General features: G+C 40.7%; 1 protein-coding gene across 3 annotated transcripts in view; it reads right to left on the bottom strand.

The window, feature by feature from the left end:
* The window catches only part of UST (uronyl 2-sulfotransferase), a 445,691-nt gene that overhangs the window by 84,556 nt on the left and 336,465 nt on the right, over positions 1–24,670 (bottom strand). For 2 of the 3 annotated variants that reach the window (XM_073671393.1, XM_073671394.1), the window contains one exon: positions 1,375–1,528. In XM_073671393.1, coding sequence (XP_073527494.1) covers positions 1,375–1,528 — 154 coding nt within the window. The remainder of the gene's footprint in view (positions 1–1,374; positions 1,529–24,670) is intronic. The other variant, XM_073671395.1, reaches the window with a different exon arrangement.

Here is a 24,670-nt window from a genome sequence, read left to right as displayed (position 1 = left end):
GCTGCTTACACTGATGTACACTCAATCTGATTTAATACTGGAGATACCTGGGGTGCTGAGGTAAGAAGAGGTTGTTCATACTGGTGTCCACCCTCTCCATCTGATCTAATACTGGACATACCAGGAGTGCTGAAGTAAGAAGAGGCTGCCAAAACAGCTGTCCACCATGTCCTTTTGGTCTAATACTGGAGATACCAGGGGTGCTGAGATAAGAATAAGTAGTTGCTCACCCTGCTTTCCACGATGTATTTCTGATCTAACATTGGAAATAACAAGAGTGCTGAGATAAAAAGAGGTTTCTCACATTGCTGTCCACCCTAACTTTCTGATCTAATACTGGAGATATCAAAAATGCTGCAGTAAGAAGAGGTTGCTCACACTGATATGCACACTGTCTTTCTGATCTAATACTGGAGTTACCAGGGGTGTTGAGGTAAGAAGAGACCATTCACACTACCGTGCATTAGGTGCTTCTAATATTAGAGATACCAAATTTACTGGGGTAAGAAGAATCTGTTCCCACTGACGTCCACCCTGTCTTTCTGATCCAATATTGGAGGTAACAGAGATGCTCAGGTAAGAAGAGGCTGTTCACACTGCTCTCTACCATGTCTATCTGTTCTAATACTGGAGATACCAGGGATATTGAAGTAAAAAGAGGCTGCCTAAACTGCTGTACACCATGTCTATCTGATCTATTACTGGATATATAAGGGGTGCTGCGGTAACGATAGGTTGCCCACAGTGCTGTCCATCATGTCTATCTTATCTAATACTGAATATGCCAGAGGAGTTGAAAAAAGAAGGGGCTGCTCACACTGTTGAGCACCCTGTCTTTCTGATTGAATAATACAAATTCCTGGGATGCTAAAGTAAGAAGAGGTGGCTTACACTGCTGTCCACCCTGTCTATCTGATCTTATAGTGCAGACAAAAAGGATGCTAAGGTAAGAAAAAGCTGTTCATGCTGCTATCCACCATGTCTATCTGATCTAATACTGGAGATACTAGGTGCTGCGGTAAGAAGAGGCTGCTCACACTACTTTAAACCATCTCTTTCTAAATGGCAGTACGTGGAATAGGAATTTCCAGGTCACTGCAGAAGAGCTTCATACTGGCCATGATAAATATATCTGTCAGTGTAAGAGGAAGAAGGCCATTTTAATTCTATAGTGATTACCTCCAGAGACAAAGCTATTGTGATTTGCTAATTAAAAGTATTTAGGAATTTGTCTGTAATGACATTTCCTTTAGACATATTTTTTACTTCTCCCTGAGAACCCCTTTAAAGATCAATGCACTTTAACTTCAGATGACAGTGTAAGGATATCATCCCAAAAACAGGATCCGTGTGTAAAGATTATTCAAGACTTACCAAATACCTTTCCTCTTCTTTCATGCCTGGGGTACGTATCATGTGATTTTGTTCTCCTCTCCAATCTCCAAACCGCCGAAAAAAATAATTGGAGAGAAATCGATTGACCGGGTCTCTAATTATGTTGATATACACTGGCTGCTCTGCACCAAATCTGCAAAGAAAAAACAACTATATGTATTGATTGTAAGCGATTTTTTATTTAATTTTACAAAGCTAAACTACTAACATAAATAATATCTAAAACAGCTATGTGTCACTTTTTGGTCTTTATTTTGAGCCAAAAACACATTATATCAGTATATAAAGTACAGTGCAAATGTCAGGCAATAACTTGTAATTAGTTTTTTTTTATTTGCAGTCTATGTGTGTTATTTATTCTTCAGAAAGAAATAGAAAAAAAACAGATTTCACAGAAAAGTTACAAACATACAAGTACAGTATATATAGTACAGTATTCTCACGATCTACAGCACATTGAAGTCAGTATCACATATAAAAATACATAGTAAATTATAGGTATATTTCACTTTATGGTTGCAGACATGATTCAGAGTAAAAGGCCTCATTAAGATGTCCATGAGTCACGTATATGTGCTGATAATGGAACACAATTACACAATAGACTGGTGTTTACTATGCCAGTTTTAATAACTGTAGGAATAAGATGCGCCAAATTCATTAAGAGGCACACGTTAATTAATGAATTTGGCACATCTTATCAGTAGCATGTTCCTCGCCAGAAATGTTACTCCAGTCGAGAATTGGAGTAACATTTCTGGAGTAGGAAACTCAGCCATTATTGAAGAAGTTCACGGACAGGTGTAGCAACATCCCCTTGCAGCTCCTCCCCAGATCCGTCCATTTTGGCAGAGCTGCCCAAAAACTGTCAGGAAAACACCAAAAGTCAGAAAAATTCATGTGCAATTCTGGGTTGCACAAAAAGTTTGCACCTTCTCAAAGAGTTTTATAGCAGTTTTCTTACAAAAACACTGTGATGAATCGGGACCAATGTCCAGAATAAGCCCATTTTCTGAGTCTTGGAGACAAAATGGCATTTGTTCACCTTGGGCAGCCCTTTATATTGGAAATGTTAAGATCCATGAGGCCAGAGTCATCATTTGTGATTTACTGAAGTCACTTTTTTTTGCGTTATAGTATTCATTTATTTTTTTACGCCAAATTCTTCAAAATTGTGCATGCGGTTCATGAATTTAACACAAAATAAAAAATGCTCTTAATTTTTGTCTCTTAATAGTTTTTGCGACTTTTTAGCACGAAAAGTCGCTAATCCTATAAAAAGCCGCAAAAATGTGCCAAATAGAAACTCCTCCAGAAACCTAACTCCAGGGAGTGTGATGTGCTAAAAAAAATTGACTATTTGGTAAAATTTGCATTTCATGCATCTGCCTAAGATATCTTGATAAGCAAAGTTGTTGAGAAAAAAACAGACATAAAAAATGACAACTTAAAAAATGGCACAAAACATATAGAGAATAAGTCGTAAATAATAAAGCCAGTAAAAAGGAACAAATTACACCATAAGAGCTCTTTCACATGTCAGTGTGTCCGGTACATGTGGTGACAGTTTCCACACGTACTGGAGACACTGACACATGCAGACCCATTGAAATCCACGGGTCTGCGCACACGTCAGTGTGTTTCCACGGACCGTGTGCTCCACACGCTGACATGTCTGTTTTTTTCCGGATGCACGGTCGGCAAAATGCCTCACGCTGAAGACAAACGGATGACATCTGGGTGTCATCAGTGTGACACATACCGCCGCCTGGAAATCAGTGTACAGTTAGAGCTGTTCCCAAGCGCCGGGTGCTCAACGCTGCCCTTATCATTGTTCCTTGCTAGCGCTGTGATCAACACGAGCAAGAGACAATGTTGGGAGTAGTAGTCTGCTCCCGCAGTGTCCCTCTGTAAAAATAGGAATAAAGTAATAAAATCCTTATACTCACCTGTCCAGAGATGTCCCCCGCTGTAATCCTCTGACGTCGAGGAGCCGGGGAGAATGAGCCGCTCCAGCGAGCGGGGCCCTGCACTGAGCAGAGTTCACTGACTGACAACACACCGCTCCTGAGCTCAGCACAGCTCTGGATCCCGCTCACTGGAGCGTCTCATTCTCCCCGGCTCCTCTGCATCAGCGGTCAGAGGATTACAGCCAGACAGACAGATTCCACAGTGCCTCCATCTGACTTATTTTAGGAAATATTCCACCAGGGATTTACATGGAAACCCGGATGTAAGTGTTTAGTGTAGAGCGAAGGATAAATGTGAGCCGAGCCTTACTGTGATTTTTGAGAGGTAGAATGAACAAATCAACAGCAGGTCAAGAATAGGCAATGGATCTGAATGACAGATTTTTAGAGAGGGGCTACCCCAAACAAGTTTTATCCAAAGCCTATCAAGAAACATGGGCCAAGGATCACACATTTCTATTGAATCCCGACCCAAAACGCACAGATGAAAACAATACGTGCAGATTACCACCTTCTCAAAGAAAGCAGCTGAAGTTAGGAACATACTCCAGAAGCAATGGTCTATTTTACAGATGGATGAGGACATAGACAGTTTAATGAAACCTACCCCACAAATCTCATACAAAAAAGTTAGATCATAGAAGGATAGATTGGTGCATAGCCACTATACATCAAAAGATGGCAATAACTGGTTATAATCTAGTATTAAAGGATGCCATACGTGTAGTGGCTGCATAGCATTTCAATTACCCCGAGCAAGATCTTCAAAAGCAATGTGACAGGGAAATCTTTTATATTAGATCATTCATTAACTGATGAGCCAAAGGTATTATATACAAGGCCACATGTCAGTGTGGAATAGAATATATCTGAAAGACCAATAGGGAGTTCAGGAGGAGGGTATGGGCGCATCTACGGGACATAATAAACAAAAGAAACACACCGATAGCCAGACATGTTAATGTTTTGCATCAGGGTCACAGCAGCTATGAGCTTTGTGGGGATAGATTGCATTATGATTCCATGTAGAGGACGCGTTTGGGACAAAAAAATTCTGCAGAAAGAAACCAGATGGATATACCGTCTGAGAACCACTACACCCAATGGTTTGAATGAAAAAATTTCATTCAAATGTTTTCTCTAGATTAAGGGCGTTATAGGGACAGCAAATATATGGTTAGTCGATGACGAGTGGGGGTGCCACTTTCACAGGTTTTAGGGTGCCAGCCCCTGCAATAAGGTAGGTATCAGACCAGATTAGACAATAACAGAGTGCTGATTAGGCACATTTATTCAAACCCCATCGACCCACCTTCTGAGTCCCAGCTTCATAAGGAACCCCATATTCATTGTTCTAACAACCTGTTATTTTATTTGTGAAAGATGTGCAATGATCTGGAAAACCAATGTCTAACTGTAATCTTTTGATTTACTGTACTGCTGTACTATAAGAAAAAATAAGTAAGTTCACCCATCCAAAGACTTCACACTCGGGGCAGGCAGTGCTACATGGTAGTCAAATCATGGAAAAAGGGAATTATAGCGTAGAAGTCATAAGATAAAAAATGTCTTTATTCCAATCAATTTAAAATCCAATCCTACATAGTAGACATCGGGAGGGAAGGAATATCAGTGTCGCAAAAGCGTTTCGGATACTTAATCCTTATTCATTGCATATACCTTTAGGCTCAACTCTCGGCATCTTATGTCATATCCTCCTACACCACCTGACCAAGAAAGCCAATCATATATCAGATAAAAACACACATACAAAATTCTTAAAAACAAATAAAGATTAACAATGAAAAGGCAACACCTTTCATTCATAATGATAGATATCAGATTTCAAGTTCATGCCCTTTGGTGATCTACTGCCTAATTCATATATCCACCAACTCTCATGTTTAGTAGTTTCCTGCGATGGTCCCAGCCTCTCACCGGTCTTTAAACCATTTTAATACCTACTACCCTACAATCGCTAGTATCTCCATTATGTATAATACTAAAGTGCCTTCAGGCGGCTGAGCATCCTGTTGTCTTTTTTTTAGCAGCATCACATAAGTGTCGTCTAATCCTTGTTTTTAGTGAATTAGTTGTACAACCTATATACTGTAGATTACATTTTACGCATGCTATAATATATACTATAAAAGTGGAATTACAGTTAATGTAGTTTTTTATATTATAGATTTTATAGGCGATGAAGGAGCTAAAGGTTTTGCTATTCTCTGCAGCAATTACATATCTTATGGCCGCATTTGTAAAAACCTTTTGTATACAACCATGTCTCAGATATTTCTTTTTCTTTATCTAAAAACAGGCTAGGTGACAAGCTTGTGCCCAATGTAGGTGCTCTTTTAGCTGAGAATCTAATTGGTTCTTTTAGGATCTTTCTTAATTTCTCGTCTTGGTACAGTATGGGCAGGTGTTTATTTATAATATTTTTAATCTCGGGGAATTGCGGGCTATATTCCGTTATAAATGTAATTCTATTATTCCCCTCCTTGTTCCCATTATTCCTTTAATATCTCTGACATAGGTATATCCTCAACTATTTTCTGTGCTCTTTTTAACATCCATTTTGGGTAGCTACGCTCCCATAATCTGTTCATAACCTTCTGCAATTCCTTTGCAAATTCTGTTTGTAGTGTCATGTTCCTCTTTGTTCGAATTAATTCTCCTACCGGTATGTTTTTTATTACCTGTTTTGATGGCAAGAATTTGCCAAAAGGGTACAGTTAATTGTAATATCCTTTCTGGATGGTAAAATAGAAATATTAGTTTGGTTAATGTTATTCAAAGTAATATCCAGGTAATTGATAACATTTTTTTCAATTTTATGTGTAAACCTCAAATTCAGATTATTATTATTCGTGTAATCCAGAAAACTTTCTATTGTATCCAGGGGTCCCTCCCATATCAGAAGGAGGTCATCCAAATATCTACCATACCACCTGATATGGGAGGAAAAGGGATTGAAGTCTGAAAAAATAAACAATTCCTCCCAATAAAACATATACAGTACAGACCAAAAGTTTGGACACACCTTCTCATTTAAAGATTTTTCTGTATTTTCATGACTATGAGAATTGTACATTCACACTGAAGGCATCAAAACTATGAATTAACACATGTGGAATTGTATACTTAACAAAAAAGTGTGAAACAACTGAAAATATGTCTTATATTCTAGGTTCTTCAAAGTAGCCACCTTTTGCTTTGATGACTGCTTTGCACACCCTTGGCATTCTCTTGACGAGCTTCAAGAAGTAGTCACCAGAAATGGTTTTCACTTCACAGGTGTGCCCGGTCAGGTTTAATAAGTGGGATTTCTTGCCTTATAAATGGGGTTGGGACCATCAGTTGTGTGGTGCAGAAGTCAGGTGGATACACAGCTGATAGTACTACTGAATAGACTGTTAGAATTTGTATTATGGCAAGAAAAAAGCAGCTAAGTAAAGAAAAACGAGTGGCCATCATTACTTTAACAAATGAAGGTCAGTCAGTGCGAAAAATTGGGAAAACTTTGAAAGTGTCCCCAAGTGCAGTTGCAAAAAACATCAAGCGCTACAAAGAAACTGGCTCACATGAGGATCGCCCCAGGAAAGGAAGACCAAGAGTCACCTCTGCTTCTGAGGATAAGTTTATCCGAGTCACCAGCCTCAGAAATCGCAGGTTAACAGCAGCTCAGATTAGAGACCAGGTCAATGCCACACAGAGTTCTAGCAGCAGACACATCTCTTCAACAACTGTTAAGAGGAGACTTTGTGCAGCAGGCCTTCATGGCAAAATAGCTGCTAGGAAAACACTGCTAAGGACAGGCAACAAGCAGAAGAGACTTGTTTGGGCTAAAGAATACAAGGAATGGACATTAGACCAGTGGAAATCTGTGCTTTGATCTGGTGAGTCCAAATTTGAGATTTTTGGTTCCAACCACCGTGTCTTTGTGCGATGCAGAAAAGGTGAACGGATGGACTCTACATGCCTGGTTCCCACCGTGAAGCATGGAGGAGGAGGTGTGATGGTGTGGGGTACTTTGCTGGTGACACAGTTTGGGATTTATTTAAAATTGAAGGCATACTGAATCAGCATGGCTACCACAGCATCTTGCAGCGGCATGCTATTCCATCCGGTTTGCGTTTAGTTGGACCATCATTTATTTTTCAACAGGACAATGACCCCAAACACACCTCCAGGCTGTGTAAGGGCTATTTGACTAAAAAAGAGAGTGATGGGGTGCTACGCCAGTTGACCTGGCCTCCACAGTCACCAGACCTGAACCCAATCGAGATGGTTTGGGGTGAGCTGGACCGCAGAGTGAAGGCAAAAGGGCCAACAAGTGCTAAGCATCTCTGGGAACTCCTTCAAGATTGTTGGAAGACCATTTCCGGTGACTACCTCTTGAAACTCATCAAGAGAATGCCAAGAGAGTGCAAAGCCGTCATCAAAGCAAAAGGTGGCTACTTTGAAGAACCTAGAATATAAGACATATTTTCAGTTGTTTCACACTTTTTTGTTAAGTATATAATTCCACATGTGTTAATTCACAGTTTTGATGCCTTCAGTGTGAATGTACAATTTTCATAGTCATGAAAATACAGAAAAATATTTAAATGAGAAGGTGTGTCCAAACTTTTGGTCTGTACTGTATATGTTTGCTATTGACGGTGAAAATCCTGACCCCATCGGGGCTCCCTGCTTTTGAAGATAATAAGTGCCATTAAATGAGAAGTAGTTATTTTCCAATAAGAATTCTGTAGCTTTAACCAAGAATTCCTGTATATTTTCTGTATAATCACTGTATTTTTGTAAATGTTCCGATAATATATAACTCACTTCCCTATGAATCAAACTGGGGTAGAGGCTAACTACATCACAACTTAGCCATATACTGGATTGTGGCCATTCTTTTAAATCCAACGATGCTATAACATGCTTAGGGTCACAAATAAAGCTCGGTAGTTTCCTAAGCAACGGCTGTAAGTACAAATCAATCCAAGAGCGGAGTTGTTCCCCTAAACTACCAATAACTGCCACTATCGGTCTCAAGGAGGGGGGGAATTTGTCCTTATGTACTTTTGGCAATGAATGAAAAATAGGACTCAAGGGGAATTTAACTAATAGATCTTCAGATAGTTTTTTTTGTTTATGACCCCCTGAGTTAAACCCTCTTGAAGTCATTTCTTCAATTCTTTTTGGATTTTGGTATTGGGTCACAACTCAGCTCTTTATATACTATACGATCTTGTAACATAGCTATATTTAATTTTTTATATAATCCGGCGTCCATGAGGACGATAGCTCCTCCTTTATCCGCCTGGCGGATCAGGAGGTCCCGATTCTCCTTCAGTTCTTTAATAGCCTTTTCTCATCCTGTGTTAGGTTTGGTTTCCTGTGTTCTTTTCTAGTAATTTCTTTGAGTTCATGTAATTCCTGTTCCACAGTTTCTTGGAACATATCCAACACTCGAGGGCAGGACTGGACAGGATAGTAATAAGGGTTTTTTATCCATAACTTTTGATTCAAATTCAGATTTCCTGTTTCATTTTTACTTTCATTTTCTAAAACGCTTAGATTATAAATTGCACTTTGTTCTTCAAAATTTCCTATGTTTGTAATATCCGGCATATATGAGTCCTGTATATTCATCTCCGCACCATCCATTTTATCTTCCGTGGCATCAAAGTAACATCTAATAATCTTTATTTTAAAGGAGGAGCTATCGCGAGAAGCATGAAAAAAGGCACAACTCTTATATGCATTACTGCATAGAGGGTCGGGGGGAGCACGACCTGCGGCAGCCTGGTGCAGTCATGGTGGGAGGCAGAATGAACGAAAACCAGCAATTACATTTTTTTTATGCCGTTCTGCGTGTGGTAAAATTGATAATACAGCTTCATTCTTTGACTCAGTACGCTTACAGCGATACCACATTTATACCATTCTTTTATGTTTTTCCGCTTTTACATAATAAAAACAATTATATAGAAAAAAGAATTGTTGCGGTTTTATTTTTCCATTGATGGCGTTTTCAACTATACCATTTTTATTTCGATTCAACTTTTTGATTGCGTTGTTTGTTCGGCGGTGAGATGAAAAAGTAGAGTTTTTGCATTTTTTTTTTTTTACAGTGTTCACTGAAGGGGTTAACGAGTCTGACAAATTTATATATCAGGTCGTTCCAGACACGGCCATACAAAATTTGTGTACTTATTTTTTATATAAATATACGTATGTAAGGGTAGAATATTTTTTTCATTTATTTTTACCATTTTATGAGTGTTTTAAAAAATGCTTTTACAATTTTTTTTTACTTAGTCCCTCTATGGGACTTTAACTTTTATCCCTCTGATCACTGGTAAAATGTATTGTAATACACTAGCATTGAAATGCTTTATACCTGTCAGTGCTACACTGACAGTAGCCTGTAAGACCAGGAGCATGGTCTAAGCAGGCTACCGTCGTTGGCAGATTCAGAGGTCGTCATGACGACCTCAGGTTGCCATGGCGACGATCGGACCCTCGCGATGATGTCATGGGGGCACAGATCGGACTCCAGAGGGAGCCACCTGCCTCTCCTAGCCTAATAAATGTTGCAATTGATATCAATAGCAGCATTTAGGGGGTTAAACAGTCGGGGGGTGCGGGCACTGTTCCTGGCTGTGAGAGTCGGGGCTTGGCTTTCACGTAAGCTGAGGTCTAGGCGGCGATTGCGCTGGAACAGCTTCTGTACCGAGCATGATCACCATGACGTACCTATACGTCATCGGTTAGGAACCCCTATCTGACCATGACCTATAGGTACGTCAAATGTTGTGAAGGGGTTAATCCCTTAAATACTGGTGTCAATAGTGACAGCGGTATCTAAATGGTTATTTAAAGTAGGAGGCTCCCTCCTTAAGTCTATAGGTACCCTATTGAGTGCCGGTAGTTATCATGGCTACATGAGGCCTAGCAATGGCTTTTGGGTCAGCCAGCAACTAGGGGGGTCTAACAGGTTAGGTTTCAGTGTAAAACTGAAAGACCTAATATCCTGCAATACAGAAGTATTACAGAATCAGTGATCAGGCAAGTAAAAGTCCCATGTAAAGACTAAGTAAGAAAAGGAAAAAGAAGGAAAAAGAAATAGTAGTATGAAAAAGTAACAGAAAAATATTTCACCACTAAAAACATTGTTTTATTTAAAAACAAAAATAAACAAAAAAGTACAAGTTTGGTATCACAGCATCCAGAACAACCCATGCTATAAATCTATACCATAACTCATATGATGAACACCGCAAAAAAATAAAAAACATGCCAAATATGTAGCTCTTTACTACTAACTTTTAATACTAACACATTAATACTTTTAATATTAACACTCAAAAAATGAATAAAAAGTGATCAAATAGTCACATAGCAAAAAATTGTATCACTGAAAACATCATCTCATCATGCGCCTCTTTCCCTTTTGTGAATGTATTGTTCTACTCTGTGTTTATATATGAATACGTAAATGTCTATTGTCTAATGTTAGTTATAGGGACAGTATATGTTAGGAGTGGACGTTATATTAAATTAGGAATTGGGACAAGTGCAGTGGTGAAAAAACAAAACCAAGAACCAAAGGCTCAAGTAGTAGTGTTAAATAGGTGTATCAAAGATGCAAAAACCACAAAGAACATGAAGTATACACCCTAAGATATAACTTTTAATAGATATTTTAAAAGATAATTGCAATAATTCAAGACAAAAGTTCAGATAAAAGTATGGGGAAGGAAAGGCAATGGGGCAGCACAAAATGGCATACAGACTTGCCCTATAGACCCTAAGGGAGGAATGCCCTACCTAACAGTGGAGTAATCACCCTAATGTGTCGGCGTGGTGTCCCCGCTCAACGGAGGCTGTCCCTTGCCTGTCCCTAGCACGTCCCTATACAGACATACAAACATGAAAACAAAAAGCAAAAAACAGGAACAAAAAATAAACCGGTGTCCCAAAATTGGGAGACCTGACAGCCATATCAAAAATTGATATGCTGTAAGCGTAAATAAAAACCATGCATCAGTTATGATAAGATGGGTAAGGAGTGTCAACAAGATAACTTATTTTATTGAAATGACCACAAACAATCAATGTTAATGCCCGAAGGAAGTTAGGGCTATAGTTGTAAAAAATGGAATTGACAGAGACCATGCATCCCTATCAATAAATTTCTGTATGAGAAACCATAGATCACTGTCTTTTTTAAAAAATAACCAAAGATAGGATTGGAGTAGCTTTCTGTGTCTCAGTTAACCCACATAATGGCCAAAAAAGGTATCTGCAGACCACTTTAATAATCATATAGTAACAACAGTGTTAATCAAATGTTCTCATTGAGGTAATATAGCAGCAGCCATAAATAAACAGACTGCTAGATAACAAAGACGTGATGCTCAATAATTCATAGTAATAATGTGCACTACACTCCCAGTACTTAGTGCAATGTGCTAAATGAATTCACATTGTTATGATCTGCAACATGAACTAAGGAAAGATAGGGGAAAGCTATCCCTACAGTAAGACTAAGCTGAATCCCTACGATGTAGCGAGCAGCCTGATCCTAGTGATCAGACCCGCCTTAGTCCTCGGCTAGTCTGAACGAAGACCTATAGAATTAAGGGAGGGGTCCCTAAAAGAACTAAGGACTGGAACAAAAATGGGACACCTCCTAAACAGAAGTAGTTGCAGAACACAAAAGACAAACTAACAAAAAGTACTAGAGGTCCCAGAGGACCAAGCGAACTTGACAGAGAAAGGCACAGAAGCACCAGGCTAGAGAGACAGTCAAACACTGAAGTCCAGCACAGCCAGAAGGGCGGAGCAGGAATATAAAGGCAGATGGTCACGTGACCGCAAACACAAGATGGAAAAAACAAACAGGAGGGTTCTAACAGTACCCCCTCTTTTATGAGGATCCTCCGGATCCTCCAGGGCCAGGCCTATCCGGAAACCTCCTGTGGAAAGCTTTAACAAGCCTCGGAGCAGAGACATCATCCGTCTTTACCCAGGAGTTGTCTTCGGGACCGAAACCCTTCCAGGAGACAAGATACTGTAATCTCCCTCTATGCCATCAAGAATTCAAGATATGAGAAATTTCATATTCGAAGTCTTCCACCACAGGAAGAACTGTGACAGTGGCGTCCCTATTAGATATGTCAGCCTTTTACAAGAAGGAAACATGAAACACGGGATTTATCTTCCAGGAAGTAGGGACATCCAACCTAACAGCAGACGGGTTAACAACCTGAAGCACTTTAAAAGGACCCACAAACTTAGGACCCAGTTTTTCAGAGGGAATCCTCAACCGCAGGTTCTTTGAGGACAACCAAACCATGTCACCCACAGTAAACAAAACCTCTTAAGTTTCCTGTCAAAATACTTCTTGGACTTCTTGTTTGCTTCTTGAAGGTTACAACGTACATTAGTCCAAACTCTCTCCAAATCACAGGAAAAATTCTCCTCCTCCGGCACCGACGACCCCAATTTGGAGAACGAACCAAAAGACGGATGTCTCTCAGTACAACAAAAAAAAGGGGAACACCCAGCAGAGGAGGATGTATGATTGTGAAGAGCAAATTCTGCGAGAGGCAGAAACTCAGACCACACCTCTTGATTGTCCGCCACAAAACAACGCAAAAACTGTTCAACATCCTGGTTCTTTCTTTCAGTCTGTACATTCGACTCAGGATGATAACCAGACGAAAATGACAAATGGACTCCCAACCGGTCACAAAAAGCACGCCAAAAGAGAGCCACAAACTGAGGTCCTCTATCAGAAACAGTAAAACCCTTGGACACAGGAAGATCAGTAATAAAATCCACTGTGAGATGCGTCCAAGGCGCACTAGGAACCTCCAGAGGGCAAAGCAACCCCGCAGCAGGAGTATGTGAAGCCTTTGACCTAGCGCACACAGTACACTGACGCACCCATATGATGACTTCCTTCTGCCATCCAGGCCACCAAAAACTGCAACTGATAAGTCTCTTAGTCTCCGAAACTCCTGGATGACTTGCCAACCGAGACTCATGACACTCCACAAACAAATCTCTCCTAAAGGCTCTAGGCACGAACAACCTCCCATGGGGAGTGTTAGATGGAGCATCATCTTCAGCATTCAGAATCCCATTCTCCAAAAAGGAGTCCAAAGCCGCCACCACAACTCCCTTCTGTAAAATGCTCTCCTCCTCCTCGGCACCAACCCTAGGAGAGAAGCTGCGAGATAAAGCATCGGCTTTAACATTCTTAGTACCAGGGATATAGGTAACAGAAAAATGAAACCGAGAGAAAAAAAGTGCCCACCTAGCTTGACGGGCATTCAAGCGCTTGGCAGCATCCAGATAGATCAAATTCTTATGATCTGTGAAAACCTGAATAGGAAATCTAGCGCCTTCCAAAAAATGATGCCAATGTTCAAACGCAAGTTTAATAGCCAGCAACTCCCGATTTCCAACATCATAATTCAATTCCGAATTTTTTTTCGAAAAGAAGGCACAAGGATGTACTCCACCCTTGTTCTCCCGAGACAAAACTGCTCCGACCCCCACCGATGAAGCATCAACCTCGACCAAAAAAGGCTTGGTCTCATCAGCAGGATAGGGGCAGAACTGAACCTCTCTTTGAGATACTCAAATGCTTCAATAGCCTCAGTAGTCCACTGGGCCGTATTCGCACCTTTCCTGGAGATATCGGTTAGAGGTTTACCAATTACAGAAAAATTCTTAATGAATTTCCTGTAATAATTGACAAAACCCAAAAATCTCTGTATAGATTTCAAACCAATAGGCCTAGGCCATTCCTGCACAGCCTGAACCTTCACCGGGTCCATCTCAAAGCCCTCACTGGAGACAATGTAGCCCAAAAAACTAATTTTCTGCACAGCGAACTCACATTTCTCCAGCTTAGCAAAGAGTGAATTATCACTCAATAACTGCAAAACTTCACGTACATTCTGCCAATGGGACTCTAGATCTAGTGGATAAATCAAAATGTCATCCAAATACACAACCACATTCTTACCAATCAAAGGTCTCAGGATGTCATTAATAAGGTTCTGAAAAAATGCAGGTGCATTGGTAAGACCAAAAGGCATCACCAGATTCTCAAAATGACCTACCAGAGTGTTAAAAGCAGTTTTCCATTCATCACCCTCCTTCACACATAACAAATTGTATGCCCCCCAGAGATCAATCTTAGAGAACCACTTGGCTCCCACTAACTGGTTAAACAAGTCAGGAATTAACGGCAATGGGTAGGAATTGCGTACGGTAATCTTATTAATTTCACGAAAATCCAGACATGGACGTAAACCCCCGTCCTTTTTTTTAACAAAGAAGAATCCAAGTGCCACAGGCGACTTAGAAGGTCTAATGTGACCAGCAGCCAGGCTAGTCTGTGTGTACTTCTCCAAGGCCTTTCTTTCAGGGATAGCCAGCTTAAACAAGCGACTTTTGGGAAGAGTAGCACCCGGAACAAACTCAATGGCGCAATCATAATCCCTATGAGGAGGTAAAACTTGCGACTCCTCCGAAAAAAACCTCCAAAAATCTTGAATAGGAACTGGTAATTCCCCTTTTTCCACATCCGCAATGCAACCATTACAACATTTATCATAGCACTTCGGACTCCAAGACTTAATCACATTAGTAGACGAGTCCAGTAAAGGATTGTGCAGTTTTAACCAAGGCAATCCTAGAAGAACTGGAGAGGGCAAATTATCCAAAGCAACCAAGTCGAAAATTTCTTGGTGAACTCCATTGATAGTGAGTGGAAATGCAGCAGTCTTGTGAGTAATACATTTCAAAGGAGTGTTATCAATTGCAACCACAGAAATAGGTGATGACAAAGGTTTGGATTTCAATTTAAGGTTTTCCAAAAACCCTTTATCAATCACATTAAGTGTTGAACCACAATCCACAAATACCTGAAATTCAATCAAATCTCCCTGCAGAGTAGTACTCCCAGAAAGAAACAATCCTGCAGAGCATAAACAAGCTATACGGGCGTACCTGACCTTTTTTTTTTCTTTACTTAAACGACGCTCACAATACTTAATCAAATGGTCAGCTTTACCACAATAAAGACACAATCCCTCGGCGAATCTCCAATCTCTTTCTTGAGAGCGGAGTGACATCGCCCCAACTTCCATCGGTTCCCCGCCATCAGAGCAGATTTTCTGGGGACTAGGACCTGACATTACAGGAGTCTTTACCTCATTGAGCCTGCACCTCAGTCTCCTGTCAATACGAACAGCTAACTGCATAGCTTCCTGCAGGGTCTCAGGTACAGGGAATGCAACTAGCAAATCCTTAACCCTTTCACTCAGACCAGCAAGAAATAAACATCTCAGCGCAGAATCATTCCATTTAACCTCAGCAGCCCATCTCCTGAAGTGTGTGCAATAATTTTCAACATCATCTGACCCCTGATTCAAACGTCTAAGTTCAGATTCAGCAGATGAGACTCGATCAGGATCGTCATATAATAGCCCCATAGCAGAAAAAAATTCTTCAACAGACCTTAAACACGGATCATTAGGCTGGAGAGAAAAGGCCCACCCCTGTGGTTCATTGCGCAAAAGTGACATAATAAAACCAATGCGCTGTGATTCATTCCCAGAGGATCTTGGTCTCAAACGAAAATATAACAAACAAGCATTTTTAAAGGAAAAAAAATCTTGCTGCTTACCATAAAAAACATCAGGCAGTCCTACCTTGGGTTTGACAAAATGCGCTCCAGGACAGCTACTCACATGTTGCTGAAGCTCGGCCACCTCCAGAGACAATCCCTGCAGGCGTTGAGCCAACTCCTGGATGGAAACCATACTGATCCCTGAATTTCTTTCCTTTTAGTTTTTTGGGCTGGACTTACTGTTATGATCTGCAACATGAACTAAGTAAAGATAGGGGAAAGCTGTCCCTACAGTAAGACTAAGCTGAATCCCTACGATGTAGCGGGCTGCCTGTTCCTAGTGAACAGACCCGCCTTAGTCCTCGGCTAGTCTGAACAAAGACCTATAGAATTAAGGGAGGGGTCCCTAAAAGAACTAAGGACTGGAACAAAAATGGGACACCTCCTAAACAGAAGTAGTTGCAGAACACAAAAGACAAACTGACAAAAAGTACTAGAGGTCCCAGAGGACCAAGCGAACTTGACAGAGAAAGGCACAGAAGCACCTGGCTAGAGAGACAGTCAAACACTGAAGTCGAGCACAGCTAGAAGGGCGGAGCAGGAATATAAAGGCAGATGGTCACGTGACCGCAAACACAAGATAGAAAAAACAAACAGGAGGGTTCTAACACACATCACAGCAATCACATAATAACAAACTGCTAGATTGCAGACTTATCTGATGCTGATTGGTTCAAGATCACCATATATAGATGAGGTCCCAGTCCCAACGCGTTTCGCCTCCCTCCTAGGTCAGGGCTCATCAGGGGACAATCACAGGAGTACACTATAATAGGTCGGGCTGGATGGAAAAGTAAATATATCCCATCAATTTAATCACCAAGCCATGTATAGGGACGTGCTAGGGACAGGCAAGGGACAGCCTCCGTTGAGCGGGGACACCACGCAGACACATTAGGGTGATTACTCCGCTGTTAGGTAGGGCATTCCTCCCAAGTCTGTATGCCATTTTGCGCTGCCCCATTGCCTTTCCTTCCCCATATTTTTATCTGAACTTTTGTCCTGAATTATTGCTATTATCTTTTAAAATATCTATTAAAAGTTATATCTTATGGTGTATACTTCATGTTCTTTGTGGTTTTTACAGTGCAGTGGTGGGCAGAATAGTTTAGGATAGAAATAGTTAATATATTTAGTAATAGCTCCAGTGTAGAAGAAGCCGGGATAGTAATGGATGGGGACATACCTGAGGAGAGTAGGACCGTGTTCTGGGAAGCTGTGGTACTGGGGAAACTAACTCTCAGGACAGGAGAGGAAAGGACAGAAGAGAGGATGAAAACTGTAATGGATTTGTCCAAAAAGACTGTATCTGTGACTAAAATTGAACAAATGGAGTTAAGTAAAGTTGTTTTTTATATAAAAAGAACAGAGTCTGAAAGTGATTGTTTGCATTCAACTTCTGGACTCCTAAAGAAGATGGAGGGGCAACAGAAAACTGTAAGTGTTGTACACTACATGCAATCACCAGACAACCGGGACATTATCTTTTATTTGTGGGCGGTCAGGGTGTAGGAACTCAACAACTGCAGGGTCTCGCCACTACTACCACCCTGTACCCCTCACAAAATTGGCATAGTAGGCAGGATTCAGAGTCCTCGCATATAGAGAGCGGAGGAACTCCTGAAACAGTTAAAATGGTGGCTGTTAGAAGCCTAAAATGGCGACTATTTGCGGAGAAACCCCTGAAACAGGTAAAATGGTGGCCATTGGAAGTCTCAAAATGGCGGCCATTGAAAATTTTAAAATGGCGGATGATGGCACAGAGGCTGGCGATAGCTCCATCCATCATGGACGTTCTAAACTTAAAATGGCACGAAAATCCGTTTGGCCTGGGCAGTAGCCTGTGCCCAGAGGACCACCCATCGTCAGTAGCGCTCGCCCCTGGTGGGCGCAACGGAAGAAAAAGAAACCCCACCGATTGCTACGAGTCAATGGAGAACGGAAGGGGACACCTAAGAAACGGGCAGGTGAGACGGAAGAATACCCACCCAGATGAGGCAGAGCGGTAGAGGAGTGCACTTGAAGCAGAGCGGGCTGGCGCCATTGCTGGTGAGAATGATAGAAAAGGAGCAGCAAGTCATGGAGCGGTCTGAAGTGACTAGAGAGATAACAGCCACAGTATAAAGCATGGCGGCCAGACATGAAGGGTTTGCCCTGTGATGCCCCAGTTGTGCTTGTTGCACTGATAGAATGTAGCCAGGGACTGTTCTGCATCCTTGAGGGCAGGAGCCCTACAGAAAAGACCAGAGGTGTCTGGTACTAGCCATCATGGGCACAGTTAAAGAAAAAAAAAAAGTTTGCTTTTGTGTGTTTTTCCCCATCCCAGTTATTTTGTGCCTGTTGACATTCCCCTGCTGGATCACGTGACTGAAACCCCTTCAGGGTTAATTGCCCCTTTTGTAACAGAAATGGACTGTGTGTGTAGCTACTCTGAGGACTATGCCCTTTCTTCCCTTGAGCAGCCTTTACTCTTACCTTGGACTCTCACTACAGTAGCTGCTGAGCAGCACACTTGCTTTAAAGGGGCCATAGCCAGCAAAAAGGAGGGAGGAGGAAACTGTCAGGAGGACCCGAGGATAGTGTCGGGCAACTGCTCCAGAACTGTCGGAGCTGATGCAAGTTGGCCAGTGGGCCATTGTGTTCATGGAAAGACTTCCTGTGTTCGGCGAACCCGGAACAGGAATTTTTGGCCAACAGGCCTCTTATGGACGTTTTTATGGGTCCCAGGAGCAAAGGGGCCAGGGTCAGTCGGACCCATGTTTAAAAAGGAACTTGGACACTCTGTGTCGGGGTCCCTGGAGCTATGGGACCGGGGTCATATGGACCCATGTGAAAAATGGACGACCCGATGTGCATGCCGGGTTGAAGAGGAGAAGGACTCTAACAAAGAGTGTTATAATTATATGTGTGAGAATGTTTAATAAATACTTTAAATGCAGTATATGCTAATGAACATGTTGGTATTCTACCAGTACCATATGGTCGGGAACGACCATATTTTAGAAGGGAGGAATGTAAGAGGGTGACCAGTAAGTCATGCGCCTCTTTCCCTTTTGTGAATGTATTGTTCTACTCTGTGTTTATATATAAATATGTAAATGTCTAATGTTAGTTACAGGGACAGTATATGTTAGGAGTGGATGTTCTATTCGATTAGGAATTGGTTACAGTGCAGTGGTGGGCACAATAGTTTAGGATAGAAATAGTTAATATATTTAGTAATAGCTCCAGTGTAGAAGGAGCCGGGGTAGTAACGGAGTAGTTTGCTCAGCAACCGACGGAGAAAGTTGATGATTGGTCCAGTTGAAAAAGGGGGAGGAGTTTGGGCCAGAGGAGAGCAACGGCTATTCCTGTCAGGAATCAGTTCAGTCAGAGCTTTAGATGCTGTTGGTAACGTTAAGTCTGTGCTGGAGGAAGACTGAGGAGAAGTTCAGGGCCCTGTGGGCTGAAGGTCAATAGAGATACAGACGGATGATTGGAAAAGAGTTAGGCAGCTTGGGGAACGATAAAGCGGACAACTCTGAGTTAAATTCCCTAAACGTCCGAGGTCTATGGCCTGTAGAAGGACTGATGGAGAGAGTCTTCACTACACCCAAGGATAGGAGAACGGATGGGGACTTACCTGAGGAGAGTAGGACCGTGTTCTGGGAAGCTGTGGTACCAGGGAAACTAACTCTGAGGACAGGAAGGGACAGAAGAGAGGGTGAAAACTGTAATGGAGATGTCCAAAAAGACTGTATCTGTGACTAAAATTGAACAAATGGAGTTAAGTAAAGTTGTTTTTTATATAAAAAGAACAGAGTCTGAAAGTGATTGTTTGCATTCAACTTCTGCACTCCTAAAGATGGAGGAGCAACAGAAAACTGTACGTGTTGTACACTACATGCAAATCACCAGACAACCGGGACATTATCTTTTCTTTGTGGGCGGTCAGGGTGTAGGAACACAACAACTGCAGTCCCTCGCCACTACTACCACCCTGTACCCCTCACAAACCTCACAAAATATGCGGCCTGTCAACTTCAATTTTTCTATGTACAGCCCATTTACCTGGCCCTATATGAGACAAATGTATTACTTGTCAATAAATGGTGTTACAGTTGTTTACAGCTTTGAGGATTTAACCTGTTCCGACTGACCAATTTTAGGGCTTTAAAATGAAGGTTTTTGTTTCACTGCCGCATTCAAAGAGCCATAACATTTTTATATTTCATTTGACGTAATAATTGACGTAATAATATGAGGGTTTGTTTTTGCGGGATGAGTTGCATTTATCAGTTGCAACACTTGGGGGTAAATATAACTTGTTAGCCAGCTTTTATTAACTTTTTTGGTGGTTTTTGAAATTTTAAGCCAAATACAGTGCTGATCAAAAATGAGTAATCTTATTCTGAGTCAGTACAATTAGTGCGATACCAAATTTATATTTTATTTATGTTTTATTACCTAGCACAATAAATATGCTGAAAAAAAAATGTTTCTGTGTTGCATTCTTCTAAGGGCCATACGTTTAACACCTTTCCGTCAACAGAGCTGTGTGACAGCATATTTTTTTTCATGGCAAAATGTACTATTCATTGACTCGATTGTGTAATTCAGTATGTATGACTTTTTGATAATATTTTTATTAAACTTTGTTAAACTGAATGAACAAAAAATATATTTATGTTTTAATAAAGTGTTCAGAATAATTAACAAGTAATCTTTATTCTGCAGGTCAATACAATTCCAGTGATACTAAATTTCTGTAGTACTTTTATATTTTACTTCTTTTACACAGAGAAAGACTTTTTTTAAAATCTTTTTTTTGTTGGTTGCTATATTCTTAGATCCATAACTTTTTTATTTTTCGGTAGACAGAGCAGTTGTAAAGCTTGTTATAATTTTTGGGTGCATACAACTATTTGATCACCTTTTATTTCATCTTTTTTTTTTTTTTTTTTAACCAAGGATGAATAAAAAATAAATCTGGAATTGTTTATTGATTTTTTTTACAGTGTTCACCTTGTAGCATTATGAATACTACATGGTGAAGGTTACTACGTGTAGTAGATGTTACATTTACTACGTTACCTTTACTCTGCAGTTTGAAATGATTATGGCTATATCCAATTTATATATTTTTTGTAACTTTTGCAACAGAAAATTTGTGTTAACAACAAATCTTTTTATTTTTTTTCAGAGTGTGGGGTCATGATATTCTGAGAGGTTTTTTTTCTTCATTTTTTTGTTTAAAGGGCTATATGAGGTTTTGATTTTGTTTAACTAGCTGTAATTTTTCTTGGTACAAAGGGGTCCATGAGAGCATTTGATCACTGAGAAAAATAATGAAACAGTTTTAGGCTACGGTCACAAAAGCATATATTCTCGCATCTGAGAGAATCAGGTCAATTATGCAAATCACAATGTTCAGATTGTAAGCAGAGTGTGATCACAGTGTGATCCAATTTTCTCGGATCAGTAGAAGATGGAGAAAAAAAAATGTATCCATCTTCACCATTCTGTCAGTCGATGGAAATCGGACTGCACTCAGATGTTATCCGAGTGCAGTCCAACGAGTGTGGTAAGAATTTCAGAACAAACTCGGGCACGCTGCAATATTTTCCTCGGACCTGCTCAGTTCAAGGAAAAAGTTGGACATGTGCACAGCACCATAGACTAACATAACTGTGATCCGATGTTTTGTTGGCTTGCACAATGACCGAAAATATGGCCTCGTGCACAACTCCTTATAGAATGGGTCATTTCGGATGTGGCAATACAATACCAAATATGTGTGGTACTTTTAGGGAGTTTTTATTTTTTCCAAAATAAACTTAAATTATTTTTAACTTAGGATTTGTCTTTTTTAACGTATATTTTTTAAAATTTAAGACTTTTTTTTCTTAACAATACTCATTGGGGCTCACAATCTAGATTCCATATCAGTATGTCTTTCTAGTGTAGGTGAAAACCGGGGAACCCGGAGGAAGCCCCCGCAAACACGGGGAAAACATACAAACTCCTTGCAGATGTTGTCCTTGGTGGGATTTGAACCCAGGACCCCAGCGCTGCAAGGCTGCAACATTTTGTCTTCTGCACTGATCATTCACTTTCGAAAACTGTCAAATCTGTCTACGAATATCTCTACAGTGAGGGATCAAATTACACCTTGTGCTATGAAACTCTATAATGGGGGGGAGAAGCTGGAGAGACAAAAGCAGCAAATCAGAACGAGGAACTGCTGAAGCTTCTAGTACAGAGTGAGAAACTGATATTGGCCAGAAATAATGTTATTCCTCATGTACACACCCATGACTGCTTGTTATGAAATCTCAACTGAATGCGCAGGAGGAGGGTGGAGGATGTTTATGTTCCAATATGGAGCAATTCTCATCCTAGCGTCAATTAATCTATGAAGAATCAATGTTAGGTGAGCTTTTGTTAAATACTAGAAACAGAGAGATATAGAGATCAACAATAATTCCGGTAAGGGTAGGTATGGATTAAAAACAATTTTATGTTAGAAAAATGTTTTATTTTCTTAATATTGGCCTTTTAAAATATTTTTTTTATATGTTAGGCATTTTAAAACTATTTTTTTAGTTTCTGAGAAGAAAATTAAGAAGTATAAAATATAAGCCATTTTCTAAAACACAAACATTTTCTGTTTACTAACCAGGGTAGGTCTGAACCTAAATGCATTAATCCATGAGAATCTAATCGTTCTCACACAAAACTAATCCATATAGCAGTGGCCGACAAATCCATTTGGTATCTTTCTCAGTGTAAGTGGTGAAGCTTTTCCCTGTAAGTGCAGGATTAACCTCTTAATATGAAACAATACAGACAGGAATAAGTAGACGGGATTGTGGAGTCTGAATGTGTCAGGACCCACACGTAGAAAACAAGTAACAGCTGCCAGCTAGTGATCATTTGTTGGAAAACAGCAATTACAACATGTGGTTTGAAATTTGAAGACAAAAGCTATGTAAAAGCTAAATAATAAATGTTTATTGTGTTATTGTTTATATTAACCCTTTAATAACCAGGCCTTCTGGTCTTAAAGAAGTTGTAGCAAGTTTGGAAGATATCTCCAATTCTTGAGATAGGGGCTATCTCCTGATCCTTAGTGGTCTGACTGCTGGGACTCCCACCGATCAGGGTTCTGAAGAGTCCTGTCTAACTAGAGCAGACGTGGAAGTCCAGCATGCCCATCTCATCTCCATTCATTCATTCTTAATGAAAGTGCCAAAGACCATATATACAGTATATATATTGTGACGGATCAGCTCTCGGGTAGGTGCAGGTCCACACAGCAATCCAGTCCACAGTTTCCAAAACAAACTGGTGGTTTATTAAATGTCCATAAACCAACCAGGAAAAAACAAAACATACCGACTCTTTCTGGCACAAAAAGGTATAACAAAACTCAAAATAACCAGTCCATACAGCACGGCCTCAGCCGTTTAAACAAAGTGCCTTTCTCTGCCTCCAGCAGACTCTGAGCAGCACATGCAAGGTCTGCTCACCTTGCCAAACACACAGCCCACTGAGACAGGCGCAGCTGTCTTAAATCAGGCCTTCCAAGACCTGGACTGGAGGTAAGTGAGCAGCTGTTCCCCCCCCAGCACTTTCAGCTGCTCGTAAAACCCAGCCCTTTAATCTGGGCCCATTAACTCCCTCTCAGCACTATGTGTGCTGGAGCCTGCTTCTCCGGGTCCTACATCACTGAAGCTTGGTACTGCGGGGACACATACCTCCCGTCCACGACCTGTCCAGCAGCAACCTCACAATATATACACTGTACATAAACATGCTCTCAAATATCACATCCCCAAGAGATCATAAAAGATCTCTGGGTGATATTGAATTTGTATTTTTCGGTTTTTCACTGCTAGTGGGACATCTATAGCTACAGGAGCCCTAGCTATGGTAAAAAACATAGCATGTACAGTGAAAGTAGTCACTAGCAGAGCTGATTTGGGTTCGTTAAGACCCAGCACCTTTGTTATGCCTGGCAGATCAGATGATCACAGAGTCTAAAGGAAGTGTTCCCATGCTTCTCTTCACTGTATTGTAACCAATGAAAACTACAGTATGTAAATCATAAAAGAGAAGAAGGCAGAGAGCCTACCTCCTCCTGGTAGATTGGAGGAGCAGGAGTGTTAAAGGAGAGACATCAAAATAAGTTATTGCACACTCAGACCTGCTCTCCCTGCCGTTAAGATACAGAGGGTGGGAAAATGATAAAATGACTCTGCCAGGATCCCCTTGTACAGCTTATTGATCTCAGCAAGACTGGTTTGCTTATTTATCTCAGTAAGATCGGATTCACACAGCTGTGTTTCACAGACCAACTACAGACTGCAATGTCCTACTGGCTGGGCCTCCTGATTCTCCAGCAGCATAGCTACAGGGGAAAGAGAGCAGCCTGAACCAATGAATACAGAAGGTCCCTGCAGACACTGACACTTAAAGGGTAATCGTGCTTTCAAGTCATTTTCAGAATAAGCTGTCCGGTGTATGAATATGAGGAATAAAACTATATCTGGCCATTATATGACTTGGAATCTGCATTTCACCAGTTTTCCCTTCTACATGCTCTGTC

This window comes from Phyllobates terribilis, unplaced genomic scaffold, assembly GCF_046119375.1.
Source record: "Phyllobates terribilis strain yellow unplaced genomic scaffold, ASM4611937v1 Scaffold_3__8_contigs__length_932513732, whole genome shotgun sequence".
NCBI lineage: Eukaryota > Metazoa > Chordata > Amphibia > Anura > Dendrobatidae > Phyllobates > Phyllobates terribilis.
Note: the sequence above shows the minus strand (reverse complement) of the source record. Positions and strands in the feature narration are given on the sequence as shown.